The sequence below is a fragment of the Pteropus medius genome, unplaced genomic scaffold, assembly GCF_902729225.1.
Source record: "Pteropus medius unplaced genomic scaffold, Ma_sr-lr_union100, whole genome shotgun sequence".
In the NCBI taxonomy this organism is placed as follows: domain Eukaryota; kingdom Metazoa; phylum Chordata; class Mammalia; order Chiroptera; family Pteropodidae; genus Pteropus; species Pteropus medius.
In genome coordinates, this window is record NW_024351072.1 from 1,291,323 (window position 1) to 1,307,505 (window position 16,183).

Genomic DNA, 16,183 nt, shown 5'->3' on the forward strand with positions numbered 1-16,183 from the left:
TCCCACCACATGCTTTCCTATGGCCTGTACTCTAGCCATGCTGGCCCACTGCCGCTACCCCAAATACATTGAACGCTTTCTTACCATTCATACTTTGCTCATGCTGACTCCTCTTCCTGGAATGCCCTTCCAGCTCCTTCCCTGCTAAAGGGAATCATATCTGTCCTTAACATTTAAGTTAAGTTTGAGAGTTTTATTGTTGTTTTTTTACTAAACTGCAAGGCTCATTCAGGTGGATATTATTATTCCCCTTCTACAAATGAGAACAAGGGGGTTCCACAAGGTTAAATAGACTGCTCAAGGTAACAGAGATTGTCAGAGAAATTGCTGGGCCCTTCTGGCACTCTGTTATGCATTAGCTCCTTCCACTCTCCAGCCAGCTCCTTAAGGCACTCACATGCTAATGGCTAACGGAAGTTCTCAACTATCATGCAGAGGCAGAATAAAATCAATCCTCTCTAAAACTGTAGAACTAGTGAAATAGGATAAAACATGCCCCCACAAAAATATGACCCTATTCTAATTCCTGGAACCTGCAAATGCTCCCTTATGGCAAAAGGGTCTTTACATGGGTGAATGAATCAAAGGTCTCAAGATGAGACCATCCTGGATGATGGGGTGGGCCCTAAATGCTATCCTTTAAGAAAGAGCCAGAGGAAATTTGACACAACTGAAAAGGCAATGTGACCACAGAGACAGAGACTGAAGTGACACAGCCACAAGCCAGGGAACTCTGGCAGCTACTAGAGATAGGAGAGGCAAAAAACAGATCCCCCCCTAAATTCTCCAAAGGAAGTGTGGCCCAGTGATACCAATTTTGGATTTCTGGCCTCCACAACTGTAAGAGAATAAATGTGTTGTTTTAAGCCAACTTCTTTGTGGTCATTTGTTATGGCAGCCACAGGAAACCAATACAACTAGAAGGAGGCTACAATCCTGCAAAAGGAGCAATTTTTTTTCCAAATTGTGGGGGATCTGATCTAAATCCCGAAGGACAGATATGATTCCCTTTAGCAGGGAAGGAGTTGGAAGGGCATTCCAGGAAGAGGAGTCAGCATGAGCAAAGTATGAATGGTAAGAAAGCGTTCAATGTATTTGGGGTAGCGGCAGTGGGCCAGCGTGGCTAGAGTACAGGCCATAGGAAAGCATGTGGTGGGAGAAGAGAATTCAAAAGTGAGATGGGCTTTCCTGGTGGATCGAAAGGAACAGAAGGCCTGCTAGGAAATATGGGTGCTCATTCCCAGTAATGTAGAGCCAATGCAGAAAGAGTTGGTATCTTTGTGGGTTTGGGGATTTTAGTATTTTTCCTCATCCTTTCCTGAGAGGCAGAATGATGGTCAGTTTCTAGCAATAAAGACAATAATGTTTTTGCTTATTGTCAAAATGGTCCACTTTGTCAAACCCCTAGGGACGTATGGACAAAATCCTGCCTAAATGATTTCTCCAGAGATGGGGCAGGAAATATGGCAGTGGAGTATACCTACTCAAATCCATCTGGTGTCAATTGGTTGGATGCTCCTGTCCCCCAGCTCTGAAGAACAACTCTGAAATGTACCTGATTTCTCTGAACCACACATGGCCTCTGTGATAGAAACACCCCAACAAAACAAAACCCTCCATTCAACTGAGCCCCAGGAACTTCATTTGTCTCTCAGGTGGAAGGTTTCATTTTTATAAGATCTACTAAGCCAAAGGCCACTCTTTTCCAATTAAAAACCCAGCAGAAAAAAAAAGTGACATAAACTGGGCTCTGTATTTATAATTATTTCTTAAACTCTTCATGTTTATGCCATAATTCCACAGATAGAACCTCCATTTCTTTTAGTTGGAACTAAATCCAAAGCCAGAACATTTTAGGGAACAACCTTGCCAGATGTGTAGCTCCACATACTCTTAGCATCCAAGCCATTGGATTTCCAGAAAAGACATCCAGCCATCACTAGCTCAGGCCTTTGGAATTTTCCATTCTTGGCTAAAGAAAAGGTTTTTAAAAAATAACACAGTAATGGCCCTGTCCCATGGAGAACACTTTTTGGCCAAACACTAAGGAGAGAGGGAAGGAAGAGGTGAAAAAAGGATGAGAAGAGAATAGTGAAATGTGCCCACAGTGGAATGCACATGGCGGAAGGGAAAGCAAAGGGGCTGAGCGAGCTATGGCAGTGGGGTTGGACCAAGGAGCCAGATATACAGAAGATTTTCCTGGAAGGTGACAATATAGAGTGGTGAACACCAGGAGCAGCAGTTGAAAATCAGTATGAAGGGAGAATAGTGGGGTATAGTGGAAAAAGGAAGAAAGCAACGTGGTAGGGAGGGGACATAGTAAGAGGAAGCCAGCCCCAATGTGGGCCACTCTCAGAGGAAGTCTCAAGGGCTCAGAGGGGAAGCCTTCATTGCTACCATTCCTGTCCATCAGGATTTGCAGCCTTGAGAAATATGGGTATGGAATAGGTGTGGGCTATTGCCCCCTTCTACCTGAAGATGGAGGAAGGGAGGTCAAGTGACCTGTCACATGAGTCCCTTCACCCTAAACTCCCCAAAAGAAATCTGGCCTTTATAGGTGGTCACAAGGCTCTGTCCTCCATCTAAATTGGAGAATTGGGTTCCAACTATCATATAGAGTGGAGAACTGCATACTAGTATTCTCTACATTAACTAAATGATTTGGAGTTTTAAATTATGCAAGTTGACAGTATATACCGCCTCTCTCTCCTGAATAGACGTCTAGTCACCTCTTTGGTCCTGGACAAAACTGTTTCGTTTACCTAGTATAACTTCTAAAGAGTTTGATTTCTTCCTGTCTGAATCTAAAAATACACTGCTGGATGTAGTTCCATAGGGTAGCGGTTGGCATGTATGCTTTACACGCAGAAGGTCCTGGGTTCACGCCCCAGTGGAGCCACTGTCCATGGTCTACAGCCATGCCACCCTGAACAAGCCTGATGTCCAATCTCGAAAGCTAAGCAGTGTCGGGCCTGGTTAGTACTTGGATGACAGACCACCTAGGAAGACCAGGCGCTGTAGGCATAAATAATAATAATAAATAAAAAAATTTAAATAAATAAATAAAAGTGTACTGCTACCTTCATTAAATATTGTTAATATTTTAATCTCTGGTCACTTGGTCTATTATAATGAAAAAAGAACTTCCTTCCATCTTAACTTTTTGTTTATCCTTTAGTTTCCTCAGATTAAGTCCTTGTCTAGCCTTCCCCTAGTCACAACCCTCTCCACAATCTTGCCCTGAGTAGATATAATCCATTAAAAAGAAATCAGTAGAAATAGATTATCTGCTTCTTTGCAATTCAAGCAACAGTTCTAAAAGCATTTCCTTGGGGATTTGAATATGAACCGAGGAAAGTATCTATCTTTTCCTTTAGCTAAGCAGCTCTCTTCCATGGCTCAGCACACCTTTCTCTCTAGCTCACTGTCCAACAATACACTTGCTTTCTAGTTCCTTCTGGTATACACCACAGACCAAGTTCTAAGGCATTAACTCTGTCATTTAACTCACTGACTGAATGTATACTACCCAGAAGGCATGAAATCCCGATGAGGGCCAGTAAATAAGGAAAAACCCCGATCATATGTTTTAGAAACCCATTTCTGGGAATGGGTCCTGCAATTGCCTTAGAAGAGCGGGAAGGCCATGCCCAGTCTAACTTGACCTTCAGGATGGGTGAAGTGCCTTTCACACAGGACACAGGAGAGATGTCTTGGAGCTTGTCGGCCAATGTTATCTGTGATATGCAACCATCCCTTTCTCTTTTAAACAGAAACAGACACTCTCTCTCTTCCTCCTTCTCTCCTTCTCTGTCTCTCTGCCTCTGTCTGTCTGCCTGTCGCTCTCGCGCGTGCTCTCTCTACCTCTGCACTCTTTTCTTTAACTGAGGATGGAAAATTCCATAGGCCTGAGCTGGCTAAGTGCCTGCTAAGTGTCTGGCCAGCTTGTATCCTGAAACACCTCAAGTCTGAAAGCAGTACCCACTTACAAGAACCCTAGACTGAGGGAGTTTTGTGTAGGGGAAAAAATTTTAATTATGAAGAATTTAAGAAAACATCCAAATTGAAATTGCAGACTACAAACCTGTATTGCTTTTTTTCAGCCAAAATTCTCAAAAGGGATTGTGCTTCCTCAATTTTCTGTGAAGAGTTTTGCTAATAGTTTGCCAGTCTATCAGATCCCTGTCCCTCCTCAAACCATAATGTCAATATCCATATTAGGAACCCATTGGACCCCAGGATTCCACCATTCCTCAACCTCCAGCAATACCTGAGCATGAAGCAGAATAATGGTTTCCCAAAAATGTCTACATCTTAATCCCTGGAACCTACATTACATTACATGGCAAAGGGGATTTTACCGACATGATTGAGTTAAGAATTTTGAGATGAGGAGATTATCCTGGATTATTCAAGTGGGACTAATGAAATCATAAGGGTCCTTTCTAAGTAAGGGAGAGAGGCAGAGTGTGAGAATCAGAGATGTGATGACAGCAGCCATGTCAGTATGATACAATATAAGAAAGACTTGACTGCTGTGACTGGCTTGAAGATGGAGGAAGTGGCCATGAGCTAAGGAATGAAGGCAGCCTCTAGAAGCTGGAAAAGGCTAGGAAACAGATTCTCTACTAGAGCTGTTGGAATGAGGCCTTGTGGACATCTTACCATTAGCCCAGTAAAACCTCTTTCAGACTTCTGACCTCCAGAGCTGTGAGATAATAAATTTGTGTTGTTTTGAAACACTAAGTTTGTGGCAATTTGTTACAGCAGTCACAGGAAACTAATTGGCCATGCATCTAGTCTAACCCTCAGCAAGGCCAGTGACTGGAACTCATCATTCCAGGTATTCTGCCTCCTCTAACTTCTCTGAGCAGACACTCGCCTCTTCAGTCCATAGTCCCACCGGTGCTGAGCTCAAGCTGTTATAAGATCATGGTGAGAGGGTGGACTATCCCTCCTCGGCACCAGTAACAAGACCAGACCTCACTTCTACAGGAGCTGGGCAACTGGCCGGAAAACCAAGGCATAGTATTAAATATGAGGAGGTTGGGGGTCAAGACAAGGACAAAGTGACTGGGACAGTGACACAAGGGGACAAGGAAGAAGATAAAACCCAGTGAACAGAAATGGATTTTAAAGACAGGGCAGAACCAGCACCCATCCTATAGGACTTGGGGCCCAGAGAACCTTAGCTCTGAATGTGAAAGTCCTCTGATGTCACCTGCGTAGACCCAGGCTGGTCTCTGGACCTGGGACGGTGCTGAGCCAGCTCTGGACATCAGCGTAGCTCCAGCTACAAGCAGAGACAAGAGAGAGAAAAGCAGGGAGAGGGAATGGGGCCTCATTCACAGACCTGAAGCAAGAAGCCTTATGGAATTTTCTTCTGGCTCTTCTAGTGAGGATTTTGCCAGACCATTTCATTTGGAAGGGGTGGACAGAGGCCAGTTCCTCTGCAAGCAGTCATGCAGGTCACTAGTAGTGAAAGAGTCATCCTCCCCAGGGGGAAGGTTAGCAGAGAGAGCCTTCTTTGCTCCACAAGCAACAGAGCATGATATAAACACTCAGATGGACTGAAGGAGTGCTATTGGCTCCTGTGAGCTTTTAAATAACGATTTTAACAGTTGATTCAGAGGTCTTTCAAACTTATTTCTTGGTGGTAAGTTAGGCACCTTAAAAGGTGGTATTCCCTTCTTCAAGTCTATAGGAAACCATTTAATGCACTGAAGCCTTAGGAACTTGTTAACCTATGAAAATAAACTGGTTAGGCCAATAGCATTCTTCCACTCACACCATGAACATTGACAACAGGTCCTGCAAGGCATAAGGCTGTCAGTTTCTCAAGTGGGAAAACTAAATCACTAATATAAAAGGCATGGAGATAAATATATGTATTGTTATTTTTGGACAGTATTAACTCACTTGAAAAAAATGATAAAAACAATCCCATGAAAATGATCCCAGTTACCTCTGCAGAGCCAGTGTTCTGGAGATTTTTTTTTTCCATATAGTTATTCAAATGGCAAAGAAAGGAAGAATAGCCAATTGCAAACAGTTCTCAAAAGCCTTAGGCAAGGAAAAAATCTATACTGATCTTGCCCACATTTCTCAGTAACGACACACCCCCCCCATTCTTGTCCTCACCGCTCACTTAAAAGACTTAAGCTTATTCAGAAATAAACACTATTTCCAAAAAGAAAGAGGTTATCACCAAAACCACACAAAAAGAGCTTCCTCCACCTGATTTACTGTGGAATCTGGCCCAGGAGCTAGTGCTTCTTTACCTAATTACTCCAAAGGAATCGAGATACCTGGAGTTCATTACATGTTCTGTCATTTAGTAAATACGAATGACCTATAGCCTGCCTGACTTGAAACCGTGCCTGTTTCTCCACTCACCGAAGAGGTGCTGACAATGTGGTATGTGTTTAATAGCAACCTGTAAGAACATCCAAGGCCACAGGCATAACATTTTTAACTCTTCATAAGATTGAGGCTATAAAAATACAAGTTCTTGTCATCGTCTAAAAAACATTTCCTACAAGGACATTCCCCGGCCTCCAGACACACTTCACTGAAACACTTCAAATAAAGATGCTCTGTCTCCGAGGCTTGGAAGAACACTTGACTTCTTAGTTAAATCTCATCCAGTAAAATATTTCAGTCATTAGGGAAAGCAACATGATGGAAAAGCTGAAGTATCAGCATATCTTCAAACATTTCTCAGCACCTTGAAATATACAATCTGACATGAGCTATCAGGAAAAGGCAAAAAATACAGCTTCCCGTGAACGATAAACTCAATGGGCAATAAAAATAAGGTGAAGAAATGCAGGAAATCATTAATAGCAAATTTAGGCATGATTGTGTGATATTGTGCAAAGACAATAGGTAAACCACATGTCATTGGAACAGTTGGCATATTTTCCGCGGTATCAACTAAGCTGAAAACCTGTACACACTGTTCTTAATAGAAATTATCCTGCTGCCACAAAACCAGAATAGCCAAATATAAAAATATGTTAATTTCTTAAGAGAACTTTAGGCTTTAAAATTGTTCCACTAAAATACGGGTTTTAAAATTAGAGCTTTAAAAAGGCATTTAAATTTCAATATTCATTTGATTTTTAAAAAATGAGAATTAATGAGAATAAGGGATGTCAATATAGTTTTCAAAGGGAAAAGAAAGGGCGTTGAAGTTCTATTTTTCCATTAGAGCCCAGTTCTCCTCTATCCACCGCTTTGCATAAACCACACTGAATAGATTGTCATAAATGTGATCGCTTCCACCAGAGGTCATGCAGGCAAGTCCCCAGACTGTAGGACCTTCTCCCTAGGCACAGGACTGGGTGTTCCTCCCTAACAGAGGACTGGAACTCACTCATCAGCCTAGTCTGAAGATGAGAATTGCCAAAGACCCAGAGCCCTAGCTCACATCCATTGGGCTCTGCAATATAACCAAGTCCAACTAGAAATGGATATTATCAAGAACCTAATGGAGAGTGGTCTGCTAGCTTCTGTTTCAAGAAAGTGTATGATTCTTGGCTCAGCCATGTAGCTCACTCTTTGGGGCATGATTTAGAGCAAGGAAATAAAATTAAAAAGCAAGGCTACCTGCTTCCCTTCTGCCAGTTTATTTTATTGACTTGTAACACATACACAGAAGACTTCTCTTATCCACCATATAACCTGAGAATGACAATGAAAGCCAACAGTCATCCAGTGCTTTCCATGTGCCAAGTCCTGCTCTAAGTGCTTCACATGCAACAACTCCTTTAAGCCTCTCAACAAGCCCACAAGAGGGTTATCAAGGTACTGAAAGGTTAAATAACTGGCCCAAGGTCACCCAGCTAGTAAGTAGCTAAGCTGAACTTTGAACCTGGCAGTGTACTTCCAGAGCCCACTCCTAACCACTCGCTCTAACAAGTATGAGCTTCCAGGCAAATTCCAGACAAATGAGACTGTCCCTTTCCTTTCCCCACTTACAGCTCTGAGAGTCTCCAGGGTGGGGCCCTGCAAGAATCAACAAAGCATCTGGCTCTAGGTTGATATAAACTAAGCAGCAGGCCAATGTTACCCATGAACCCCTCTGTACTCCTGACAAAAGCTAAAAGAAATCAAGAGATCTAAATCTCAAAGAGATTATGTATCATAAAATTATCGTTAGGATTTATAGAAACAAGGAAACAACTCTAGCTACTTTTCCCTCCTGTAGTTCCCTTCTGTGTTTTAGAAAAAACTACTAATTTTTCAACATGCCTTACTGACAATTCTGTATCTCAGAAGAAAGCAAAACCAGGTTGGTGAATAAATGACTCCTCTGAATTCCAACAAGCAGGAGGGAGAGCCCTGAGGTGGAGCCCTGGGGATTTGCACTTTGTACAGTCCATAGAGGTCAAGTAAAGGAATGCCAAGATGACTTACACATGTACATTATATATGAATTTCTCAGTGTTAGACCTACCACTTACTTTCCCCATTCACAGGGGGAAAAAAAGGCCACTGTAGTTAAATAAATGTGAGAAATGCAATGGAGATTAACACTGATCATTGGCAAAGGCTTATTGAACATTGGTGAACCCAGAAAGGACCTAACTCTTGAAAAACAAAAGAGCTTGAGGGGCGGGAGCAGAGATGTTGTAACTAACTGAACACAGAAAGCCGAGCCACCAGCCTCCTGCTGTGCTTCTATCTTCTCTGTTTGTTCTTTGCATACGTCTGATCTCTCTTCCTGGCTTATGAGTCCTGTAAGCACAAGAAACATTCTACTCAGCTTCTTCAGGCACCTGGAAGAGGAGGCTGTCACCCCCACTGCTCAAACACTGGCAGGGGAGCTGCCCAGGGGTGACCTAACTTACCATCACTGTTCTAACTGGAAGTCTGGGGCTGGTCTCCAGACCATTCCTCCACGCCCTGCCTCCCACTTCCCTAATCACCCCCAAAGGTGCAAACCTTTTCAGTTAATCTTGCCTACAATGTCATCTCTGCCCACTCAGCCCTAGCTCTCCGCCACCCCCACCCTCCGCCCCCGCTCCTTCCTGATCCCATTTGAAACACTTCTCCACTCTCGAGAACTGTAGTCTTTTGTCAAAACACAACACTACATGGTCAGCTTTTCTCTAGAATGTTCTCTCCACTGCCTTGCTTAACTGAAACCTAGTTTTGCCCTGACAACCTTCTCAAGTTGAGGTTGCTCATTTCTTTTCCTTTCCACTAGCACCAAACATGCTTTTTGGACACTGAGACCTTGGAAGAGTCCAAACAGGATGGCTAGAATGGTGAAAAGAATCTTGAAACCAAGTATTATGAAGAATAAAGGAAAGAAATGAAGGCTCTGGCATTGTAAAGAGTTAATTTAAAAAATGACATACAAGGTGGCTGTCTCCAAACATCTGAAGGGTTGTCATGTAAAAGAGGAAGCAAACATAATCTGTGTGGCTGCAAACGGCAGAGCTAGGCCTAGCCTGTGGTGGAACTTAAGAGTAAATTTCAGCTCAAGAACCTTTCTAACATATAACATAGCCCTCTAAAAGGCAGGGCGTGTTTAAGGAGGTATGTGTAGGGGACATTCCTGCCTTGAGTGGGCAAGTGGTCTAGATCAGCATTTCTGGGCACATCAGAATCACCTTAGGTAGTTCTTAAAAATACAGATGCCTGGTCCCACTCCAGATTTATCGAAACAGAATCTTGGGGGTGGAGACCATTACTGCAAGAATTATAAACAAGGAAATAGTCTGTAAGAAGCTTCACTCAAATCCACAAAAAAGAAATACAAGTGGCTAATCAACAGATGAAAAACTATCCAACTTCAAGAGTTCTAAAAGAAATTTAAATCAGTACCATGATGTACCATTTATTTCCTATCAGACTGCACAGATTAAAAAATATTAATAATCAGTGTTGGCATGGGAGAAGAGAAATGAACACTTGTATATTCTGCTGGTGAAAGAGTAAATGGCAACAACTTTCTGCAGAGCAATTTAACAGTGCGTTTAAGAGGAATTTTTAACACTAAAAGTGTGTCTGATGTCTGAGTAAGCAATTCCAATGCTAGAAATTTATCCAAAAGGGACAATCTAGCAAGTTTGAAAATGCCTGCTCAGAGATGTTCATTCAATTAATATTTATACCAGCGCTGTTCAAAATAACTTTCTGCAGTAACGGAAATGTTCTGTGTCTGTGCTGTCCTTATACGGTAGCCACCAGCCACATGTGGCTACTGAGCACTTGAACTGTGGCAAGTGCAATTTAGGAGCTGATATTTTAAATGTTTTAATTGACTTCTATTTAAATTTAAATACCCACAGGTGTCTAGTAGCTACCGTACTAGACAGCTCATGTTTATAACACCACAAAACTAGAAATTATCAAAACATCAAACAATAAAAGATGATTACCTATGGTACACCCACAGTGGAATTCTACAGATTTCTATTTATTGATGTGAAGAAACGTTTGCAAGACTGTGGTAAGCGAAAAAAATATTTTAAAGTTTGTATGATACACTTATCGAATCCATGTTTTCATATATACACACAAAGGAGACAGAAAGAAGAGTTTTGACATGTATACATTAGAACATTAAGAGTTCCTTTTGAGTAAATGAGATGGTGATTGATTATTCTCTTTTGTCTTTCTAACTCCTACAATAAACATGCATTTATTATGTAATAAAGCAATAAACATTTCAAAAAGAAGCCTTGCTGATAATTAGAATAGGAAAAAAAATAATTCACAAAATTTAACATGTTCATCTTAGAAAACAAATTCTACTATTTGGTGCTTCAAAAAATGTTCAGTGAGGCCTCTGGTTTCACCGCAAACTCTCCACTGGGCTTTTGGACAGATCCTCCAGGAGTGGCTTGCTGCAAGCTCTCCTAAACTGTAAAAGCCCACAGGAATTGTGAGACTACTCTATGTTTAGGCGCCAAAACTCTGGGTAACTCTCCTGACTGTTCATTCAGATCCAAGCTAAGTCTCTGAACTGGAAATGCTTGGTCAAGAAGCTCATTGAAACTGGCTTTACTACACAGCGTCAGTTGTTTTGTCTTATATTAACAACTTTCCACAAATTCCCCGGGGAGAGAGAACAGGGGAGCTGATTCCTTCTCAAGCCTTCCCTAAATTCTAACCTAACAAACATTCCATGCAAAGGTAGCTGTGTGTGCCAGGTGGGGGAGTCAACCGCTGCAGACACTTTTCAGCCATTCTCAGCTTCGGGGGAGTTTTTCTCTACGCCAGCCAGGGGATGCCGCATACATTACCCTGCCTGAAGGGGCTACAACTGGTAATAACTAGCAACTCTTCCCTGATCCTTTCGTGCGCATAGAATTAAGGGTAAATTCAGCAGCAGCAAACAAGCAAACAGTCTTTAAACACCTACTAGTTGACTTTCCCAGGCACAATAAATGACTCCTCTTAAGGAGAGAGCCAGAATACAACAGGTTTACCAAATGCCTTTGTTCCCCCTAAGACACAAATAGCTATATCGCGAATTATAACAAAAACAGTGTTAAAACTCTGCATTTAAAACATGTATATATGTAAACACTTCTCAATTAATCACGTACACTGAATTCCCTGCCACTGGTTAATTCTGTAATTATCCCCTTTCCTGGGTTAAAACCGACCTTCGTAAAAATGTCAAACTTTCAGAAAAGTGAAGCAACAAAATAGTCTCTGCTTCATTATATAGTTAATAGATTCATGGAAGTACTTATAAATGAATGAAGGTCTGAATACACAACTACATGCTATATATAGCCTATGCCTTCTTAATTTTTCCAACAGTGAGCAAAACAATGTTTTGCTCAAGAAACCAAAGGACTGCCACTCTAAAGCTGTCTTTTGGTGATACTGATTTTAACCTGTTTATTAAGAAACAAGATTCAGAAAGAACCTTTGACCCTCCCTTTCCTGTCCAAGAGATTCAGACAGAAAAACCTGCTTCAGGAAGGAAATCTCAAGATGTTCGACTTAGCCTAATTTGAATTAAGTATGGTAAATAGAAAGGCTTCAGGCATGGCTCTTGTTAGCAAGAAGGTGCCTGCCATGTACGTTACACTCCCTCAACTACCTGGAAATCGCCCATTTTCACTTCTGAAATCTAATACCCCATCCCCCATATCCTTTTGTCCAAAATGTCCCATATACCCAATGTTGCCTCACTGTCTTTCGAATTTTCATGTATATGTGAATTGCCCATGAGCATATATTAAAATTTGATTTTCTCCTGTTAATCCATCTGCTAATTTGATTATTAGCTGAGGTAGAAGAACTTAGAATGTTTGAAGAAAATATATATTTTTTTAGCCCCCACTTTAGCAAAATGCTAACAAGAGTATAATTGTTAAAACAAACAAACAAAAAAAACTAAACAGGAAATACTGTATATTTGTTCAGTTTGGTGGGCCTTCCAAGTTCTAGTGAGAGATACACCAGAGAAAAGCTTGGCCTGCTGCTGCAATGACTCCATATTGAAGCTCTAACGTGAATGCCATTGGTTTACAGCAGCAAGTGTAAACCCCACTTCCGATATCCCTAATAAAGACGTTAAGGCTTAAATCAGAAAAGAATCGTAAGTTATGGAGGTGGCTACAACGTGGTCCACTGGCTTTCCAGCCACCCGTCCGTGGCTTTGCTAACTTTAGTTAAACAGCCCTTTGTGTCAGAAAAGCAGGGGCCAACAAAGCCATTTAAGTGGAGAATACACTCCATTTAAGACTGTTCCCTTATTTCTTACTTGACTAGACTGCTTAAAAATATTCACTAAGGTGCTATGGATAATCTAAAATTGAGTTGTGTACATAATCTGGCTGTTCTGCCGACAAACACATACTCAACCCAGGTTCAGACTAATGAAAACAAATGGAGAAAAAGTCATCCGCATTCTCTTGTAATTGCAGGGCATCTAGCATTGTGTCTTGCATGCAGTAGGAACTGAATACATATTGGCTGATTGAGATTCCTAGAATCTGTTCTCCCCTACCCCCAAAATGTTAACGTGGATCACATACTATAGTAGTAATAAGTATCATGCCTGTGCTTTGCCTGGTAAAAATTTGCGGCCCCAGACTCAAGTAAGCTAGGCTAGGCAGCGTCTCCCAGAAGGTTCTCCTTACACTAACAGTTTTTCCAGCTTTGCCAGAGTCAAGGGTTAGGAAGGGGCAAATGAACCTGTGCTACACAAAATCATTTTTAAAATCTAAAAACCTGGGCAAGAATGCTAATGTTAACTTTCTGCTGCTGAGGGTGGCAGGTCAAATGCTGGTCAAATCCCAGTGGAGGTTTGCTGAGTCCCATTTATTCTCTTGAGACCATCTGCCCACTTCACAGGCTCCCTACACACGATGTGGTATGCCAGCCACCTCTGCTCAAGCAAGGTTTTCTTACTTCCTAAATTTAGGGAAACGTTTCCTGTGCAAGGCAGATGGAATCACTTGTTAACAATCTACCAAGAGAGAGCCCTGGTATAAATGCCCTGCACACAGCTTGCCTCCCCTCTTAACTGGCTGTGAATGACAATCGAGGTACCAATCTGAACCATCAGGACTTCATTCTAAAACTGGTGAGACGTACAATAAACCAAGTCCATTAAAACATTAAAGTTCTGGACAAAGCTCTGCTAAACAGCAGGATTAAATTTCCAAGGGTCCAGCAACAGATAGATTTCTTTAGTCACTTGGCTTTGCACAGTTGTTGCTATGATCAGATCTTTATCTCAAAGGTACATATTTTACCTTTGATCCTCCTCCAGAACTCCCACTAATGTCAACTTTCTCCACTGTTAGGATCAAGCCCCTGGCCTCCCTTTAATGTTGGCTTTATCGGATTCTACAAGATCAACAGAAAAATTACAAGGAAAAGCTGCGAAGTTTCCTTCTGATGTTTTTTTTTTTTTAAACAAAAAGAGCCCACTCTTAAATGGTGAAATTTAAACACAACCGACAACACCCTGTAAGGGAAGCAGAGACAAAAACGAATAAACAACAACAACAACAAAACACGAAGTAACAAATATTCGTTAACCAGTCTGATTGCTTATTTAGGGTTTGCTTGCTAGTCCAGGAAACTGGCAACGAGTGTCTTGAAAACAGAAGAGGCAAGTGCCGGTTAGCACCCGTTCGCTTCCCTCCAGTCAAACAATCCAGATGAGGCTTAGTGCACGATAGGAGGGTTCCTAGGAGGTCAGTGCGCTTTCAAATCTCCATCCGCCGGCCTGGAACCGTGGGGCGCTAACCCCAGGGCCTCCATCCCTGAACTGGCACATCTCTTCTTCCCCCCCCAAACCTCCATGGTCCCCCATCTCCTTGCCTCTGGATAACTCCTGGGTCCCAAGGGACACCCTCGCCCTTCGGCGGCCGACCCCGCGCCCACTCGCCCCGGAACCCCGTTGTTTCCAATCCCCTCCCTCCGCGGCAACAGCAGCAGCACTCCTTCAACACCCATCACCACCCTCGCTCTCCCCAGTAGCGGGAGGAAGTCGCTGCTTCCTCTGTTCTCATCGCCCGCCACAGCTTGGGCGCCCAGAGCTTTTTGGGTGGGGTTCTTTTTTGTGTACACGGTGTGAGTGTGTGTGTGTGTGTGTGTGTGTGTGCGCGCGCGCGCGCAAAACGCTTATCGCATCCTTTCGCCCAGGCTACCTCAGGTGCCGGCAGGAGGGAATCAAGATCTCTTCGCGCCTAGCCCCTGGCTTTGTGCCTGCGCGGAGTCTGTTCTCCAGCTCACACTCCAGGCCCGGGCCGTGCCCGGGTTCCAAACCCCCGAAACCTTGCCGGCGTCCAGCCGAGCGCACGCTCCCACCGCGCCCGGCAGCCGCAGCGCTGTCAGCGGCCACCCGGGATTCGGACCCTGACCAGCGGTGGCCAGTGCGCAAACTTACTGAACCCGAGACCGAGAGCGCGGAGCGCACTGGGAACCCGCCCCAAGCGCCGTCCCTGCCCCAACCCCGGCGCGCGGGAAGCCACCTCGTCGTTCTCGCCTCGAGCGTGTGCCCCGAGACGCCCCGTGCCCCGGCCACTCACCAGCACCACGGAGCCCCGCACGGCCTCCGACACGCTCTGCCGGAGCTCAGCCGCCGTGCCGGGCTTGCTGAGTCGCTTGGTGAATTTGCGCACTTCAGCCATGGCCGCGGGCGCAGGTCTCGGCGGGCGTACTCAGTGCCCGGAGCCGAGCCGGCCGCGGCCACTGCTGCTCCGTCTGTTTACCCGCCAGCCGGCCGACCACATCGCAGCGCGGCGCCCGCCGCCCCTCCCTCCCTCGCTCGCGCGACTCCTCCCTCGTCCCCTCCTTCCCTCCTGCACTCGCTCGCTCTCTTGCTGTCTTGCCCCACGGGGGCGTCGGCCGCTCCTTCCCCTAGAGAGCCTGAGCCCTGCGCGCGACCAGCCCAAAGAGGAGGGCGTATCTGGGAGGAAGGGTGTGTGGACGAGGAGGAAGAACTGGGTAGGAGGGCGAGGTCACGAGGGAAGAGGGGGAAGTGGCAACCGCCCGGGCTCCGCCCGCAGCTGATGTTGCTGGTGCAGCCGCATCCGGGAGGGAATATCTGGCTGCTTCTTTATTCACATGTGTGTTAAGGGGTAAAGAAATGTCTCCAAGTGTGTGGGGGGGTGCTCTACCTCAGTGCTCCTTTGCCGCCCCGGAGTCTGCAGTGCCCGCAAGAGACCTTGGGACTCTAGCGTCCACCCACCCCCACCTCGTAAGCCTCCAGGGCCCAGGCCACCTGGGGCTGGGAAACGACATGGAGCGGAGTCTATTGTGTGCTCCGCCGGGGAGGGGTCGCGCCCTAGTTGAAGGTGGGAGAGCGATTTTTCTGGCTTGAGCAGCTTGCCTGAGTCCTCTCCCTCCCACAGCGTTTTCATACCCAGTCCGCTCTCTTCAAGGAGGCCACCCCAAGAGGGAGCAGGTTGTGAGAAGTGGAAACTCACCATCACCAGGAGGGCCGGGAGAGCTCCTTGTAGGGCCTGGGCCTGTGGCAGAAAGTCTAGCTACGCAGTGACTACTGGGGATGGGGTAGAGGTGGCATTGGGAACGCCATTGGCTGGGTTCTGGAGGACTTACCAGTCTTCTAGAAGCTTTTACATGTGCCCTCCTATCACCTCACCATTTCCTACTTTCCTTATCCTCTTCACCTTCCAAGAAATTGTTTTCCAAGAATTAAAAAACAGCTAACTAGATGTAAAACAAACAT

At 44.4% G+C, this 16,183-nt stretch overlaps 1 protein-coding gene across 1 annotated transcript in view; it reads right to left on the reverse strand.

The window, feature by feature from the left end:
- The window catches only part of DOCK11 (dedicator of cytokinesis 11), a 177,019-nt gene extending 161,643 nt beyond the window's left edge, over positions 1–15,376 (reverse strand). Inside the window, 1 exon segment of the mRNA XM_039842502.1 lies at positions 15,021–15,376. Within this exon segment, the coding sequence (XP_039698436.1) occupies positions 15,021–15,122 (102 nt within the window). The 5' untranslated portion in view covers positions 15,123–15,376.
- Between the last annotated feature and the right edge of the window lie 807 nt (positions 15,377–16,183).